The sequence below is a fragment of the Orycteropus afer genome, unplaced genomic scaffold (assembly GCF_000298275.1).
Source record: "Orycteropus afer afer isolate SDZICR_OR568_19922 unplaced genomic scaffold, OryAfe1.0 scaffold00114, whole genome shotgun sequence".
NCBI classification, from domain to species: domain Eukaryota; kingdom Metazoa; phylum Chordata; class Mammalia; order Tubulidentata; family Orycteropodidae; genus Orycteropus; species Orycteropus afer.
The window spans coordinates 2,674,285-2,691,988 of record NW_006921701.1 but is presented as its reverse complement, the minus strand read 5'-3'; the positions used below and the strand labels follow the sequence as shown (position 1 = coordinate 2,691,988).

At 40.9% G+C, this 17,704-nt stretch overlaps 1 protein-coding gene across 1 annotated transcript in view; it reads left to right on the top strand.

Annotated features, from left to right (window-relative positions):
• The first annotated feature begins 9,090 nt into the window (after nt 1–9,090).
• TMEM39A (transmembrane protein 39A) overlaps nt 9,091–17,704 on the top strand; it is a 43,590-nt gene continuing 34,976 nt past the window's right edge. Inside the window, exon 1 of the mRNA XM_007943865.2 lies at nt 9,091–9,203. Within this exon, the coding sequence (XP_007942056.1) occupies nt 9,091–9,203 (113 nt within the window). The remainder of the gene's footprint in view (nt 9,204–17,704) is intronic.

The window sequence follows — 17,704 nt, the reverse complement described above, 5'->3', positions numbered from 1 at the left end:
ACTTTCCTAGATTCATGTTTCATACATTCCATGTCCCAATGATTAATGGATGTTTGCAGCTGTTTCTCTTCAATTTGACTCATGCCACATTAGCATATGGAGGTCTCGAAAGCTTTATCTTATCCATGTCATTAAGGGTGGTTCTACTCTGATGATGCTGCTCTTTCCTGATACTATTTTGAGAGCCTTCTGACCTAAATGACTTATCTTCCTGCACTGTATTGGACAATATTTCCGTGTTATTCATAAAGTTGCATGGTAATGTATCAGATGGTATTTCTCTGCTATTCATAAGGCTTTCCCTGGCCAATTCTTTGAGAAATGGATGGCCTCCTCCTTCCTCCTAATCTGTCTCAGTTTGCAAGCTGTTGAAAGCTGCACATCATGTGCAACCCTGTTGGGTTTGAGACACTGGTGGCACAGCCTCAAGCCTCACAGCAACACACCACCACAGTAGGACAAACTGACAGACAAGTTTGTCTCCCTTAGCTGTTAAAACCTCTTCACCTTCCCCACCCTCCCCTTACATGGATCTCTGCCTCTTTCCTGCTGCTTAAGAAGGGTGTGGCCTAGGTCCCTGGCCTTACCTGGATCCCTGCCTCTGCTTCCTCACTCTGTCCTGGTCCCCCACCCCTGGCTTTCTCTCTGCTTTCCTGCTGCTTGGGAGAGCTGTGACCTGGGTCCCAGCTTTACTTGGATCCCTACCTCAAGACAGTCTTTTGATGCACATAAGAATTTAATTTTTAGAAGGTCCCAATCATGTAGTTTATCTTCTGCTGTTTGTGCATCTTGAGTTATGCTTGACAGTCTATTTATGCCATAAATTAGGGCTCCTAAGGAGCTCTGGTAGTATAGTGCCTAAAGCATTTGACTGCTAATCAGAAGGCTGGTGGTTCAAACCTACCAGCTACTCCTGGGAAGGAATATCGGGCAATCTACTTCTGTAGAGATACCACCTCAGAAACTCAACAAGGAGTTGCTATGAGTTGAATCAACTTAATGGCAGTGAGTTTGGGTTTTTTTTTTTTTTTTGGGTTCAAGTTTGCCCCTATTTTTTCTTTGGTAAACTTTATAGCTTTAGGCTTCACACTTCACATTTAAGTCTTTGATCCATCTGGAATTGTTTTTGTGTATGGTGTGAGGTATGGTTCTTGTTTCATTTTTCTGCAAATGGATATCCAGTTTTCCCAGCACCATTTGTAGAGGAGACTATCTCTTCTGTAACTCTCCATTTCTTAAGTGGTGCATTTAATCCATTGATATTCAGTGTAATTATTGACAAGTATGAATTTATTGATGTCATTTTGTTATGTGTTTTTTCACAGTGTTGCTGATTTCTTTGTTCCATATAATTTTCTGTGCTGAGCCCATTTTGTTTATGAATTGTGTTATCATCTCCTTTGTTGCTTTTGTTTTAGTATTTGCTAAACATTTGTGCTTGTCCTCTTTTTTATTTTGATGCAAAGGTTTATTATTTTTCTTTGAGGCTACCCTGTGATCTATTATTTTCTTCCCAAGTTTAAAGCAGTCTGCTCTGTCTCACAATTGTTTTGACTTCCCCACTAATTAGAAGTTCTATAACCACACTATCTTTTCTATGTTTGGTTTATACCAAAGAACCAAAACAAACTCAGTGCCGTGAGTCAGTTTTGACTCATACTAACTCCTCCATGGATTTCTGAGGCAGCATCTGTACAGTAGTAGATTGTCCAATCTTCCTTCTGAGGAGTAAGTGCCTGGCGGGTTTAAACTGCCGACCTTCTGGTTAGCAGTCAAATTGCTTAGGTACTAGTTGTTGTTGTTGTTGTTGTGTACCGTCGAGTCATACCTGACTCATAGTGACCCCTCCTTGGGTTTCCGAGGCAGTATCACTACAGAAGTAGGATTGCCCAACCTTCCTTCCGAGGAGTGGCTGGTGGGTTTGAACCGCCAGCCTTCTGGTTAGCAGTCAAGTGCCTTAGCCACTATGCTACCAGAGCTCCTAGTAGTTGTCCTAATTTACCAATTGATGTTTCTGGTTCCAAGTTTACAGTCTTGTAAGCTTACTTTACTTTGGATACTTCTATGACTGGGTTGGTTTCTTAGTTAGGTCATCATGTGTGTTAATCATTGGTTGTTGTTTGCTGTTGTTGGTTCTCTATCAGAAGGACTCCCTTTAACATCTCTTGTAAGGTTGGTCTGCTTTTTTAGCAAATTGCCTTAATTTCTGCTTATCTGGAAATCTTCTAATTTTACCCTCATATTTGATGGACAATTTGCTACATATATAATTCTTGGCTGGAGATTTTTTTTTCGTTCATATTATCCCATTGCCTTCTCTCCTGCATGGTTTCTGCTGAGAAATCAGAGCTTAGTCTTACTGGTTGTCCTTTACAAGTAACTTTTCTTGGTCCCATGGTTCTTTCAGGATTCTCTTTTTCTTTGGTTTTTGTGAGCTTGAGTATGATATGTCTTGGAGATTTTCTTTTGGGACTTGTTGAACTTCTGTTGTTGTTGTTGTTATGTGCCATTGAGTTGGCCTCGGCTCATAGCAACCCCTCCTTGGGTTTCCAAGGCAGTATCACTACAGAAGTAGGATTGCCCAACCTTCTTTCTGAGGAGTGGCTGGTGGGTTTGAACCACCAGCCTTCTGGTTAGCGGTCAAGTGCCTTATGCACTGTGCTGTCTTTCATCATATTAGGGAAATTGTTTTCCAACAAATCTTTGATAATTTTCTCTGTGGTTTTATTTGTCTCTTCCTGTTCTGGAATTCCAGTTACACACAGGTTATTCTTCTTAATGGTATCCCACATGAATTTTAGGCATTCTACATTTTGTTTTGATCTTTTGTCTGACTGATCCCTTAACAAAGTAGTATCAAGATATTTGTCTTCAATCTCATTAATTCTGTCCCCATTGATTCAATTCTACTCCTTTGCCTCTTCAATGTGTTATCTATTTCTGAATTCTTAGTATTAATCTTCTGGGTTTCTATTTGTTGTTTTGTATCATTTCTAATGTTTTATTTATTTTGTCAATTTGTTCTTGTATTGTTTTCTTAAATTGTTCTAGAGTTTTGTCTGTGTTTTCCTTAATTTTGTCAGTGTTTTCCTTGATGTGTCTCTCAATCTGTTGACAGTACCTAAAAATAGTTATTTTGAAATCTTTATCAGGGAGTTCCAATGCTGCTTCTTCCTCAGGGATGTTTTCTGGATTTGTACCCTGGTCCCTTGTTTCTACTACTTTATCTTGCTTCTTTGTATGGACTGTGATAGTCAGTTGTCTCTGAGACATTTGGGGGTGTTATATTTATGTTTAATGTGTGAAAGAGAATGAGAGTGTGTGCATAGTTCTCTATTAGCTACTCATAAGGAGCTGTTGAGGGTGAATTGAGCTGGTATTGACTGCTGTCTATTATTGGTTAGTTGGTGCAAAGGGAAGTGTTGGCCCTCTCTCAGTGTGTGTGTTGGGGGGCTGCAGTACCTGCAGGTATGTTTGGGTTGTGTTGGAATAGTTGCTGTCTTCCACTCAGTTAGACAAAATAAATAAATAAATAAATAAACCACAGAAAAAATAAAAGCAAGAGAACAGAAAAATCAAACTTCATAAACAAACAGGAACAATCACCAAAAAAAAAAAAAAAAGCAATAGATGAGCAGAAAAATTTCCAAAATATATTAAAAAGGGTTAAGAGAGAGATAAGAGGAAAAGAGAAAAAAGAAAACCCACACTATCTGTGGAAGGAGGAATGGGAGGAAAGATCAAGAGCAGAAGAATAGTAAAGAAAAAATGGGAAAATTGCAAAATGAAACACAAGAGATGGGAAGAACAAAAAGAAAGAAAGAAAAAAAGGAAACAAGGAAAAGGGAAAAGACAAAAAGAAGAAATACAAACCAGGCATGGGAAAGAGAAATAAAAAGAAGAAGAAGGAAGAGGAGGAGGAGGAAGGGGAGGAGGAGGAGGAGAAGAAAATAAAAAGAATAATTTAAAAAAAATAATAAAAAGAATAATTTAAAAAACAAACAAAAACAAAACTGTGGATGGCAGGGCATAGCACCCAAGCTCTGTCAGGGCACAAGCAGAAATGGAATTCCTGCTGATCAAGAAGGTGGGTGGAGGTGGGGAATAGCCACACCTCTGTTCACCAAGAGTGTGTGGGTATAAGAGTAACAAGGGGAATATCACACTTTTCCAGTCATCAGCCTCCAGTTTTGCTGCCTGTCCTGTCCTCAGCAAATGGAACCCACTCCTTTGTCATAGTCTAGGTAAGAACACCACTTGCATATATTCAAAATGGTCTTTCCCACCACTTGAGAATATTTCAGAATGGCTCTCAGGACAGCTGCTGCAGTCCACAGGTGTGTTTATCTCCTTCTTCACTGTTTTCCTTCCTGGTTGTCAGACACCAATGCAGTCCTTACCCATGCAGTCTTTAGTGAGCACAGCTGATTCTTAGGTTGCTACTGGGATATATTCAAAATGGCTGTGCCCTGAGGGCAGCCAGCAGTCCACAGCTCCGTTTGTCTCCTTACTGTTTTCACTCAGGTTCTTCTACTATTGGTATTTAATCTACTTCTTTATCTTTGCCTTCAAAGCTCAGGGTTCCAAGATCATCTTCTGTTATCAGTTTCAATTAGTTTCTCATTGCTTTGTTGCGGAGGGTCTGCGCAGCCCGTCTGCCTATTCTGCCATCTTACTGGAACTCGCTACACAGAGTTTTCAATGGCTGGTTTTTCACGAGTAGATCACCAGTCTTTTATTTCCAAGGTGCATCTGAGGTGACTCACACCTCCAACCTTTTGGTTAGCAGCCAAGAGAGTTCAGTGTCTGCCTCACCAAGGGACCCAAACCCAACCTATTGACATTGAGTCAATTCCTACTCATAGCAACCCTATAGGCAGAGTAGAACTGTCCATAGGGTTTCCAAGACTAAATCTTTACAGAAGCATACACCCTCATCTTTCTCCTGTGGAGTGGCTAGTGGGTTGGGACTGACAACCTTTAGGTTAGCAACTGAATGCTTTAACCACTGTGCCACCAGAGCTATTTGCAGAAATCCCAGTAGGCACTACTTAAGTAATTGCTGGATAAAAGAAGAGTGCTGGTGAGTCAACAGAGAAAGGGGAAAGGAGTTTCAAGCTAGAAAACAGTAAACAGAGAAAATATAAAAATAAATGTACAAAATTCCTTACTCCAAGAGGTGAAATCAATAAAAATATGAATAGATCTATATTGGATTTTATATATTCATGAATAAAAGGTCTGTAGTTGTGATAGTTGGAGCTGTGTGTCAACTTGGCTGGACCCCAGTTCTGTGTGGTTGTTCCCATGATGGGATCAGATGACTGTGTTCTGAGTGGCCAGTCTGCCCAAGGGGAGTTTCCCTAGGGGTGTGGCCTGCTTGCAATGATATCCAAGGACAACCTGGAAGAGCTGCATTCCTTAAGGGACTGGAACCCTGGTGTGCGAACCACAGACTTCCTTGAGTGAGCGGCCCACCGCTCGGCCTGGAGATCTCGGATTCATCTTTTGTTGGAATCAACAACCAGTATACTGCATGCCAGCTTGAATCTCTCGGTTCCCCTGTGCCTGTGGAAGCCAAGGCGGCCACAAGCCCCATCTCCTCCAGAGATGGACTTTTCGGCTTGGACTTGTCAGCTTCTATACGCTTGTGAGCCATTTTCCTAAGGTAAATCTCTCTCTCTCTCTCTCTCTCTAAATATATATATATATATACTTTGCTGGGTTTTTTTTTGTGTTTCTCTAGAGAACCCAATCTAACACAGTAGTACATTAGGACACACAGAATATTTGGGAATACTACTAACTTTAATGGTTTTGATATGGGCCATTCTGGCTCTGAATTCCAGCTCTGACACTTATTAGCTGGGTTATTTTGAACTTAATGTCTCTAAATTCAGTTTCCTCTGTAAAATAGGAAGAATGATAGTGTCCACTGAAGTGTTGTGAGATTTAAATGAGATAAGTAAAGCTCCTAGCCCAGTTTCTGGCATACACATACAAAAAAAAAAAAAAAATCTCAATCAAGGTTAATCACTTGTCTGACAGTTTATCATATATGATGGCTTGTATGTTGCTATGCTGCTGATGCAAGAAGCTTGGTACGGGTATTTCAAATACCAGGTGGGTCACCCATGGTGGACAGGTTTCAGTCCTGAAAACTAGAAGAAATGCTTGGTTATCTACTCCTGAAAATCAGTCAATGTAAATCTTATGGATTACGACAGGATATTATCCAACATGGTGCTGGAAGCTTAACCCTCTAGGTTGGGAGGCACTTCACAATAGACATAACAATGGCCTCAAACATACCATTATGAAGATGGAGCTAGACCAGGCAATGTTTTGTTCTGCTTTGGCTATGAATCTGAACCTACTCAACAGCAACTAACAACACAACAACCATATAATCAATACACAGGGCTTTCTCTTAAATCAAAAAACCAAACTCACTGCCATCGAGCAGATTCATAGCAACCCTCCTTGGTTTTCTGAGGTGGTAGATCTTTATGGAAATAGATTGCCAGTCTTCCTTCCCCGGAGTGGCTGGTGGGTTTGATTAGCCAGTCTTCTGACTAGGAGTCAAATGCCTTAGGCAGGGGGATTAAAATCTATGGAACAATTTACCTCACATATCTTCTTTGACCTCTCTCTCTCTTCTTCTATTACCAAACTATTGGCACTTCCCGAACTTACCCTGTTGTTGTTGTTGTTGTTATTTGCCGTCCAGTTGAACCCAACTCATAGCTACCCCTCCTTGGGTTTCTGAGGCAATATCACTACGGAAGTAGATTGCTCCATCTTCCTTCTGAGGAGTGGCTGGTGGGTTTGAACTGCCAGCCTTCTGGTTAGCAGTCAAGTGCCTTAGGCACTACGCTACCAGAGCTCCATAAGGTTGACCAACTTCTTATCTTTTTATCTGACACTTCCTCTACAGAAAGCTATTCTCCGGTATCCGTTCTGGAACTTTGGCTTTTATAAACTCCAAGTTACCTGTGAAGCTCTTCTGGGTGTTGGCACCACTGCAATCCCAGAGTTTATCACACTATCTTCCTTGCTATATCTAGACCATGATCATACTTTTAATGTTGCATGTATTTTCCTGATGTCTTGTCTTTTCTACTACATTGTAAGCTTTTTGTGGTATGCACTTGTGTGCATCAAGTCTTTTACTTAATATACAGTAAGCTCTTGTTTGGATGCTGAAGCTCGGCTTTGCGGCTTGGGTTCATTTACTTAGTGATGTTGTGTTCATAAGTCAAGTCTCTCAACCTCCCCTCATCTATACAATATGGGTGATACTTTGTGGTGGTTATAACATGTCGTCCATGAGATAACAATAAGCACTCCTGCTATGGTGCTTGTATATTGTAGGGGATCTGTGACTGAGGCTAAGGAAGGAAATACATTGGCCACCCGGGTTAGTAAAGGGGCAGCGCAAACACAACGGAGCAGAGGAGCCCCACTGCGCAGGTGCAAGCAGGAGGGGCCGGGGTGCTTTTTTCAGAGCTGCGTGTGCAGTTCCGGGGCTCAGCTCGCATCCGTGCAGCCAGCCGTCGCGGAGTTGACGTCATCACCGTGCGCTGCCACGTCTGCTCAGCTCCGAGGTAATGGAGGTGAGGATGAGTGCTGTCTGGACCGGACTCTGGCTCTGGCGTTAGGTCTGCCTCGGGCTCTCGCACTAGCTTGGGGTTTGGGTCTGGCAACCCGAAGCCTGGACACCCTTTCTGTATTCTCCGGGTGGAGACAGCCTGTGGACAAGCATCTGGTTTGCAGCGCCTTAACGCGGGGAGGTGGTTCTTTTGACCAGGATCTAGCCTGGTAAAGCCGCCGCCTCCTTTCAGGGATCCCGCCCCACCGGCCGGGCCTCCTCCATGCGTGAGTATTCCCGACCTGTTCCGTTGTCCTACTGTTCTGGACCATTTTGACCCTTCGGAGTTCGCAACAGGGCCCGCTTTGTCGTCCCCTGTTAGGGACCAGTCATCGAAGTTTGTAGTGTCCTGCCATCCACATCCCCCCACCCTGTGCTCTCGCCTCTTCCATCCCTGCTTTTCCCCCGCCCTCACTTCTCTTTCTGTTTGCTCTTTAATTGAGCAAGAACAAGCAGCACCTTCATCCTGAGGTGTAATGCTTTGTCTAACTTGCGTTTGTTAATCTTACAGCCGAAGGCTGTTAGGAAAATAGGATCAGTCTGCAGTAATGTTTTGAAAACCAGGGCTTTTCCAGGGTGTCATTCTTCAGAATTTTGGGTTGTATTGTTTAGGAAACAGATTTGATATCCATACTGGCGGAACTGTGATTTTCCCATGGACTGAAAAAAAAAAAGTTTTTCAGTGAGGGTCTTTGTTGCTTCCCTTTTATTCTTTCAGTTTCAGTAATTTCAATGATTTTACATCAGTTTCTTTAGGATGGACATTCATTTGAGTTCCTTTCCGTATTTTCACGTTAACATGGAGATAACCACTTGAACAATTACAAAGAATTAAAGGGCTTAATGATGTATTTTCATTTACCTTTGTCAGTCTTCACAACACCTCTGTGGAACCGAGACACCCCCTCCACACCTCCACCCCCGCCCAAAGAAACAAACTCAGAGGTTAAGGGACTCAGTTAAGATCAGATAATACATGACACATCTGATCTCAGAACTCCGATCCTTAGATCGTGGATTCTAACTTTATGCTGATTTTTGTGTATTTAAAGGGGCTTACTAGAAAATATTATACTTGAATTGAAAATGTATACATTGTAGTGTTTCTTACGTACTTCCATCTGATTGTAATAATACTTTTTTATGTGATTTTTCAACTGATAGAAGACATAAATTGTGACTTTTCTGATTTCTCACTAGAGTCAATGAGTAGTCATTTCATTAGAATAAAATGTGTAATAGACACTGGGACCATTTGTTTGACAGTCTGGTTGTACAAGGCTTGCTCATTGTTTTTATGGTTATTTTGTTCAATTGTCTACTTAAAAATAATAACCTGCCATTAATTCTTTTGTTTTTGTTCAGAGTTGCAACAGATTGACAACCATTAACCTGGGTTGCAAATACAGGTGGCACTGGAAGCAGACTGGTTCCCGGACATGCCCGGTGGAAGGAGGGGCCCTAGTCGGCAGCAGCTAAGCCGTTCAGCTTTACCTTCTTTACAGACTTTGGTTGGTGGGGGCTGTGGCAATGGAACAGGCCTGAGAAACAGGTATAGAAGAACTTAGACTATGTGCAATTTGTAATGTCTTATGGCCATAAGATTAACATAGAAAGTTAACATGCTGTCAGATTTGCTTATCAAGATTTATTCTTGACACTGAGGTAGAAATCCTACCCTTCAAGACTAAAAACTCAGTTTTTCAGAATACTTTGTAAGTAGGAAGATGTGATATGGGGCCCACAGAGTGAAAGCAGTCTGACTCTTGTTTATGAGAAAGCTGGTAATCAAATTCTAGCTTGTTGGCCTTTGTGTTGATTCTGACTCATGTCAACCCTATCAGAGTTCTGGTGGTGTAGTGGGTAAGGCATTTGACTGCTAACCAGAAGTCTGGCGGTTCAAAACCACCAGCTGTTCTTCATAAGGAAGATTGGGCAATCTACTTCCATAGAGATATTGCCACAGAAACCGAAAGAGGGGTCACTAGGAGTCAAATCAACTCGATAGCAGTGAGGTTTTTTTTTTTTTTTTAGTATAATACAGAATAGAACTGCCCCATAGGATTTCTGAGGCTGTAATCTTTATGGACTGCCACACTTTCCCATGGAGCCACTGGTGAGTTTAAACCATTGACCTTTCAATTAGCAGCTGAGTGCTTAACCACTGTGCCACCAGGGCTCCTTATCCAAATTTTCATAATTTTTGACTATTAGAAGATGGGAGAAATGAATTAAAATACAGGGCAAATGTGATGGTTTAACTACTTACCAGCATGTGTTTTATTTTGGGGGTGGTTGTTAGGACAAACTAAAACTGGCAACATGGGGATCTAAAATTGTAAGTCAGATTCCATCAAAGATTTATAAATTATTTTATTGAAAATACTGTTTAAATTAGTAAACTGTCAGCTGTAGCCTCAGCATTTTAAGAATTGTGTCATATAGGATGACAATAAAGAATTTGACCTTTTCAGAGGAAATTTATCTTTGTTTCTAATTTTCAAAAGTTAGGCTGCATCATTTCTGATTTCACCCAGGATAACTCACTTTACCACAAGATTTGATCATACAACCCTGGAAAGAGATCTTTTTACTTAATCATGTGTTTGATCAATGTAATTTTTGCCAGCTAATTTCTGCTTCCTCCCTGAATAAGGTTTTTCTCTTACTTTGATTTTAAACGTCAATCACTAAAACTCCTGTGTTATCTCATATTATTCTCAAATCATCACCCTTTGCTTTTCAGGTTTTTGTGATGCTGTTTGTGCATTTCTCTCCTCCTGGCTTGCCCTCCATCTTTCTTTATGAGTTTCCAACCCAAGTTCTACTCGAGCTTCGAAACCAGTTCTGATCTTGTCATTTCGGGAGGTCTCTCCCTGAAATAGCAGTTTAATGTTTTTTTTCCTAGTTTCTCATTTCTATTATATTAATTTTTAATCCAAATTTTGTTTTTATATATATTCAGAGTAGTTATAGTTTATTCTAGAATACTGTTTTCTACTGTATTCTGCTTTTCTTTGAATTTCCTCATTCTAAAAACAATGATACTGTCTGCTTCATAGCAGGATATTGAAATAAATGAAGTGCTAAGTTGCTGTCACTGTTTATAAGTTTTCTGAATATTCTAAAATTTATGCAAATAAACATGAAAATACTTTGAAGAAAGGTATTCTCTAACATAGGTGTTGAAATAAAAGATGTTTGCTATTTGAGTCCATGTCTTGATGTTAACTGATATATACTGATGATCAACTTAGTGATTCAGTGTTTTTAAACTGAAGTAGAGAATTTTACCTGTGCCTAGCTAGGATTCTAGATAACTAGGATATTCTAGCTCTGCATCTGTGTTAACTTCAGAGGTTCTTTGTTCATCCTTTCCTACTTTGGCTTTGAGGATTCCCCTAGCTAATTATATTCTCAAACTGACCCATAGAATCCCTTGTCAGTATCTCTGGGGCTACTATAGGAGAGCTTAGAAGGGAGAAGGGGTCAGACAGACCAAGTAGCTGAGGCTTCGGGTTTCTCAGTCCTGTCTTAATTGGACTACTCCTTCTCCTATGTCTTTTAAATATTTGGATACCAGGTAAAATATGATCTGGGATAAGGAGAATGAAGTGTTCTTTTATTTAAAAAGAACTGGAAAACCACATTCCTAGATGGTTCTGCTTGTGCTTAAGAGTCTGAAAATAGAATCCTGGGAAGAACTAGAAACATTTAGAAAATACTTGCTTTTAACTGGGGTTAACTGTTGTTCTGCTATCTTTTCTCTGCCTTCATTGTGACTCTTCAGTCCTGGCTTGTAAAGTTCCAACCCTGGATGCCATGATCTACTTTTCACCACTCTCTCCTCCTTTAACATACACTTCTTTTGTAATTAATTTTTCAACAAATTAGCATGAAATTAAAGATCCTAGGTGTTCACAGTTTGAAAAGTCACCAAAACTAATACTGAGTGGTATTTTTACTTCTGTTATTTTGGAAGAAGGAAGGTTCTATATTTTTTTTCTGGTGGAAAGGGAGCAGCTGGGATAGGTTCTTTAAGTTACATAGGACTTGGGGAAGGGGAATTAAAAATGGGGATAAAGTCAGTGGTAGTGGCCTAGAATATAGTTTTAGGAAGAATGCTGCACACAAAGAAAGACCGTGTCCAAAGGAGACAAGCTCACTTCTATACTGTAGAGTACTGAAGAGAAACACAGATAATTGCTTAAGTATGGTGTAACTTTAGCTGACATATTTGATTCTGCAAAACAAAGCTCAGCTGGAGAAGGCAGTATTTGTCCCTCTTTGGTAGGTGATTATGGCCTAATTGGTGTAGTTAAACTGGAGAATGTCAATGCTAGTTTGATGACACAATCAAGATTGAAATCAATAGATTATTGTTCTCCTTCCCACCTTTGGGGTGCAAGGATCTATTCTTGGGAGAGTGTGCTTAGATTGTCCTAAAGAAAGGGGATATACTGTATATTTATGAGTTTCCTGGAGAGTTTCTAGTTGAAAGGAGAATCTTATTTGAGAAGGACTAAGAGTGAGTTTGTTTTGTTTTGTCCTTACATATACTTTGTTAATAATGAAACATGAACATGTCTTAATGACCACTGCTTTCTCTATCCTTTCTCTATCCTAATTTCTCTTTATCCTTTTGAATTTCTCTTGCTTTGTCCATTTGTCTACCTAAATTCTGCTGCACAATGAGTTTATAAGAATCCTAAGTTTATCTGTGGAAAAAGTTAACAGGCCTAAGGTGACTATACTTAGAAAAGTCTGCTTGCAAAGCTGGTATCTGGGAACTTGACTGGTAAACAGCTCCTAACATTACTATAAAACTTTTCCAAAATTATAAGAATGACTCACTGTGCCTAAACTGTGCAAACAATGTGGTTTATGCTAAACACCTTTTCTTTTTGGAATCTTGAATTCTGGTACATGGTAGGCAGAAGGTGAAAAACACATTTGGCATTTCTCAAGGTGAAAAAACTGAAGAAAAAACTCAGGGATCCTGTTGTGGTATTGAAGGATTCTACAGGCAAGATATTGAACAACACAGGAATCAAGGAAAATGGAAGGAATATACAGAGTCATTGGACCAAGAAAAATTGGTCAACATTCAACCATTCCAGGAGGTAGCATGTGGTCAAGAACTGGTGATAGTGAAGGAAGAATTCCAAACTTCACTAAAGGTGTTGATAAGGCTCCAGGAATTGATGGAGTATCTACTGAGATGTTTCAACAATGAGCTGCAATGCTGGAAGTGCTCCCTTTTCTATGCCAAGAAATTTGGAAGACACCTACCTGGCCAGCTGACTGGAAGAGATCCATGTTTATGTCCATTCCAAAGAAAGGTAATCCAAAAGAATGCAGAATTTATTGAACAATCTCATTAACATCACAAGCAAGTAAAATTTTGCTGAAAATAATTCAAAAATAGTTGCAGCAGTAAATTGACAGAACTGCCGGAAATTCAAGCCAGATTCAGAAAAAGACATGGAATGAAGGATATAATTGCTGATATCAGGTGGATCTTGGCTGAAAGCTAGAATACCAGAAAGATGTTTACCTGTGTTTAATTGATTCTGTAGTCATTCAACTGAGTGGATCATAGCAAATTATGGTTAACATTATGAAGAATGGGAACTCCAGAACACTTAATTGTGTTCATGAGGAACTTATTCATGGACCAAGAGACAGTCATTGGAACAGAACAAGGGGATACTGCATGGTTTAAAATCAAGAAAGGTGTGTGTCAGGATTGTTTCTTTTCACCATATTTATTCTATCTGTATGCTGACCAAACAAATGAGAAGCTGGAATATATGAAGAAGATATATTACCATTAGGACTGGAGGAAGACTCATTAACAACCTGAGATACATGGATGATACAACATTGCTTTATAGGGAGCAAAGATGATTTGAAGCACTGTGGTAGTTCAGTTTGTGTGTCAACTTTGCTGTGCTTGGTTAAGTGGCTGGGCAGCTGGATGTAGTATTCCCGATGATGAGACTGATGGTCAACTCTATGGTGGAATCTACTGTGAGCAGCTGAGTAGCTGCCTTAGGGTATGTGGTCTGCTTCCCGTATATAAGAAACAGCTTGGGAATGGTCTGTAGCTTGTGGCACACTTGAACCCTGCAAGAAGCCCGGTCATTGTTTAGCAGCCTGCTATGCTCTGCCAACCTTGGGACTTACAGTGGACTTGAATTATTGCCTACCATGTGATTTGGTAATATTGGGACTGTACCTTTTTACTTGTCAACCTTGGGCTTGGCAGCCTAAGCAGCCAGCAGCTGTCTGACTGAAGAAAAGCCTCCAACTTCAGTGGGCTGGAAGCTGGAGGCCGAGCTGAAGCCCAAGGCTGAGGGGCTTTCACCCAGCTCCTAGAGCCTGGCACTTTGAACTTGGACTTAAAACCTCCAAACTGGAAGGGCAGTGTACCAAATGTGAATGACCAATATGGCGGCGTTGAGGATGAGAAAGACATAGAGAGGTACATGGGAGGTACAGACAACAAAGATGAATCCTTTTGCACATACAGTACTGTGTTGTCAGTGAAGGCAAACATGGATATATGGGTGGATAGATGGGTAGCCAGGCTGAACTATTAGGTATGTCTATGAAATGGGGAGTGATCCAAGAATACGTATAGGGTTGGCAGACAATGGTACTATAAGTTTATGTGAATGATCAGAATTCCCAGGTGTATAGTAGAGCTGACAAGGGGCAATGTTGTGGTCACTGCTTGGTCACATCCAGCTACCCAGAGGGACCGAGTAGTTGAACCTGCGGGCTTGGGACCATAGTCACAGGGGACATCAAGCTCAATTGGCATAACCTACTATACAAAACATTGTTCCACCTCCTACTTTGGCAAGTAGTGACTGGGATCTTAAAAGCTAGCAAGCTGCCATCTAGATGCAATGATGGGTCTCTTCTCGTCCAGAGCAAAGAAGAATGAAGAAAACCAAAATTCATGGAAACAATTAGTCCTAGCGACTGGTACACCTTCCGATCTGCAGCCTATGCGACTATGAGACCAGAGGAACTAGATGGTGCCCAGCTACCACTGTCATCCACTTGGAAGGGGATCTATATAGGAGATACTTGATAGAGAGGGAAAACAATGTGGAACAAAACTCAAAATCATTTGGAGAAAAAAAAGGGGGGGGCACCAAGTTTGCTCGTCTGATAGAGCCAGATGGAACCACTGAGACTATGGCCCCTAGCTTCCCTTCAGGTCTGGAATTGAACCCACACCCATGGTTTCCAGCCAAACAGAAGACAGGCATATGAGTTGAACATTTACCTCAGGTAGATACACTCCTTGGAGAGAACAATCATGGAAGAAGGAAGGGTTGCTTATGCACAGGGAAACAGCTCAGGGGGTAGGAGTGCATGGAGGGCTGGACACTGTGAAGAGGTAACTATGGGGAGGAAGTGGGAGGGGAGCAGTTGCATTATGGTAAACTGTGGTCAGTGTCATGAGACAAAAGTATATGTGAACTGCTGTATGGAAAGTGAATTTGCTCTGTAAATCTTCACCCAAATCACAAAAAAAAAAAAAAAAAAAAACAAACCTCCAAACTGTAAGAGAATAAACTCCTGTTTGTTCAAGCCATCCCATTTGTGGTATATTCTTGTCAGAGTGTCACTAGCTAATCAGAACAAGCACTTAATGATGAAGATGAAAGACTACAGGCTTCAGTATAGATTATACCTCAACATAAAATTCCTCACAACTGGACCAGTAAACAACATCATGATAAATGAAGAAAAGATTGAAGTATTTCATTGTAATTGGAACCACAATCAGTGCCCATAGAAATCAAGAAATCAGACGATGTATTACATTTGATATGTCTTCTGCAAAAGACCTCTTTCATGTTAAAAAGCAAAGATGTCACTGTTTTGGTTACCTAGTGCCTCTGTGACAGGATTGTACCACAAATGGGATGCTTGAACAAACAGGAGTTTATTCTCTTACAGCTTGAAGGCTTTAAGTCTGAGTTCAAAGTGCCAGGCTCTAGGAGCTGGGTAAAAGCCCTTCAACCTTTGGTTTCAGCTCTCCCTACTGCTCCTGGCCCACTGAAGCTAGAGGCTTTTCTTCACTCAGACAGCTACTGGCTGCTTAGGCTGCCAAGCCCAAGGTTGACAAGTAAAAAGGCACATTCCTGATGTTACCAAATCACATGACAGGCCATTAATTCAAGTCCATTGAAAGTCCCCAGGTCAGCAGAGCGTGGCAGGCTGCTGAACAACGACATGGCAACATGCAGGGTTCAAGCATGCCATAAGCTAGAGACCATTCCTAAAGCTGTTTCTTATAAATGGGAAGCAGACCACATACCCAAAGGCAGCTACTCAGCTGCTCACAATAGATTCCACCATGGAGTTGATTACCAGTCTCATCATGGGGAATACAACATCCAGCTGCCCAGCCACTCAACCAGGCCTAGCCAAGTTGACACACAGACTTAACTACCGCAGTCACCTTAAGGACTAAGGTGTGCCTGACTCAAGCCTTGGTATTTGCAGTTACCTAATATGCATGCAGGAGCTCTGGTAGCATAGTGGCTAGAGCACTTGACTGCTAACCAGAATGCTGGCAGTTCAAACCCACCAGCCACTCCTCGGAAGGAAGGTTGGGCAATCCTTCTTCTGTAGTGATACTGCTTCAGAAACCCAAGGAGGGGTCGCTATGAGTCGGGGCCGACTCGACGGCACATAACAACAACAACAATACGCATGCAAAAGCTGAACAATGAATAAATAGGAGGACTGAAAAAGAATGTTCAATATACCATGCATTTCCAGAAGAATGAACAAATGTTTTGGAAGAAGTACAGCCAGAATGATCCTTAAAAGCAATGATGATGAGCCTTCATCTCATGTACTTTGAACTTGTTATCATGAGGGACCAGTCCCTAGAGAAGGACATCATGCTTGGTAGAGTAGATGGTCAGTGAAAAATAGGAAGACCCTTCATGACAAGGGTTGACACAAGGGCTGAAATAATGAGCTCAAACATAGCAACGATTGTGAGGATGGCGCAGGACCAGGCAGTGTTTTGTTCTGTTGTTCATAGGGTCACTGTGAGTCAGAACTGACTTGATGGCACCTAACAACATCATGATTAAAAATGAGAGAATAGATTGACTCCTAGCGTTAGTCCCCTCCATTCAAATTTGCCAACTTGTACAATTCCTAATGGCACCTTTCATGCTGTATTTTATGTGAATGATGGCTTCTAGAGTTCTATAGTGCTGTGACCCACTCCACAGAACAAATGACTGTAGTGTGTGATTGGTTTATTGTGAGCATATATGCCTGTGAAACCTATAGGTTTGTTCTATTTCAGTATACTCTGCGGGGAGAGGAAGAAACTTTCATATTTTTTCTTTTTGTTCCTTTCAAGCTCTTCTGCGTTTCTGCCATGGTTTCATAACTGTTTAGAATAAGCAGAGTTCATATTCCCATGCGTTACTTTAAGTACTGTAAATGTCACATACTAATGCTAGATTTCTGTATTTGGAAGTTTTAAAGTAGGATAGTAATCTAATACTGTTCCTTCTCTAGAATTTTCTTTTGAAGTACTTGAGTCTCTTTTCCTTGTTCTGTAAACAGTAGTAGGCTCTTGGATTTCTATTACTAGTATTCCCAGACACATAAACAATGGGAAATTTTGTTCCTTACTCCTAGCTTATCATTTTAGATAGTCCAGCTACTCACAACCTATAAAAGAGCTTGGAAGAAAGAATAGTAAGAGGGATTCACAAAAACTCACTGCCGTTGAGTCGCTTCTGACTCATAGTGACCCCCATTTCCAAGGCTATAAATCTTTACATAAGTAAATTGCCCTAAATAAAAATAAAATAAAGAATTAGATTACTCTGTCTCCCTTCCACCGAGTAACTGGTATGTTTGAACTGCTGACCTTCTGGTTAGCAGCCAAATGCCTTATCCACTAAGCCACCAGAGCTCCTTTTAAGAGAGGGATTACTATCTCTATAATTTGTGGTTTTTCATTGCTTGCATCAGTCTGCTGCCTTCTGAACC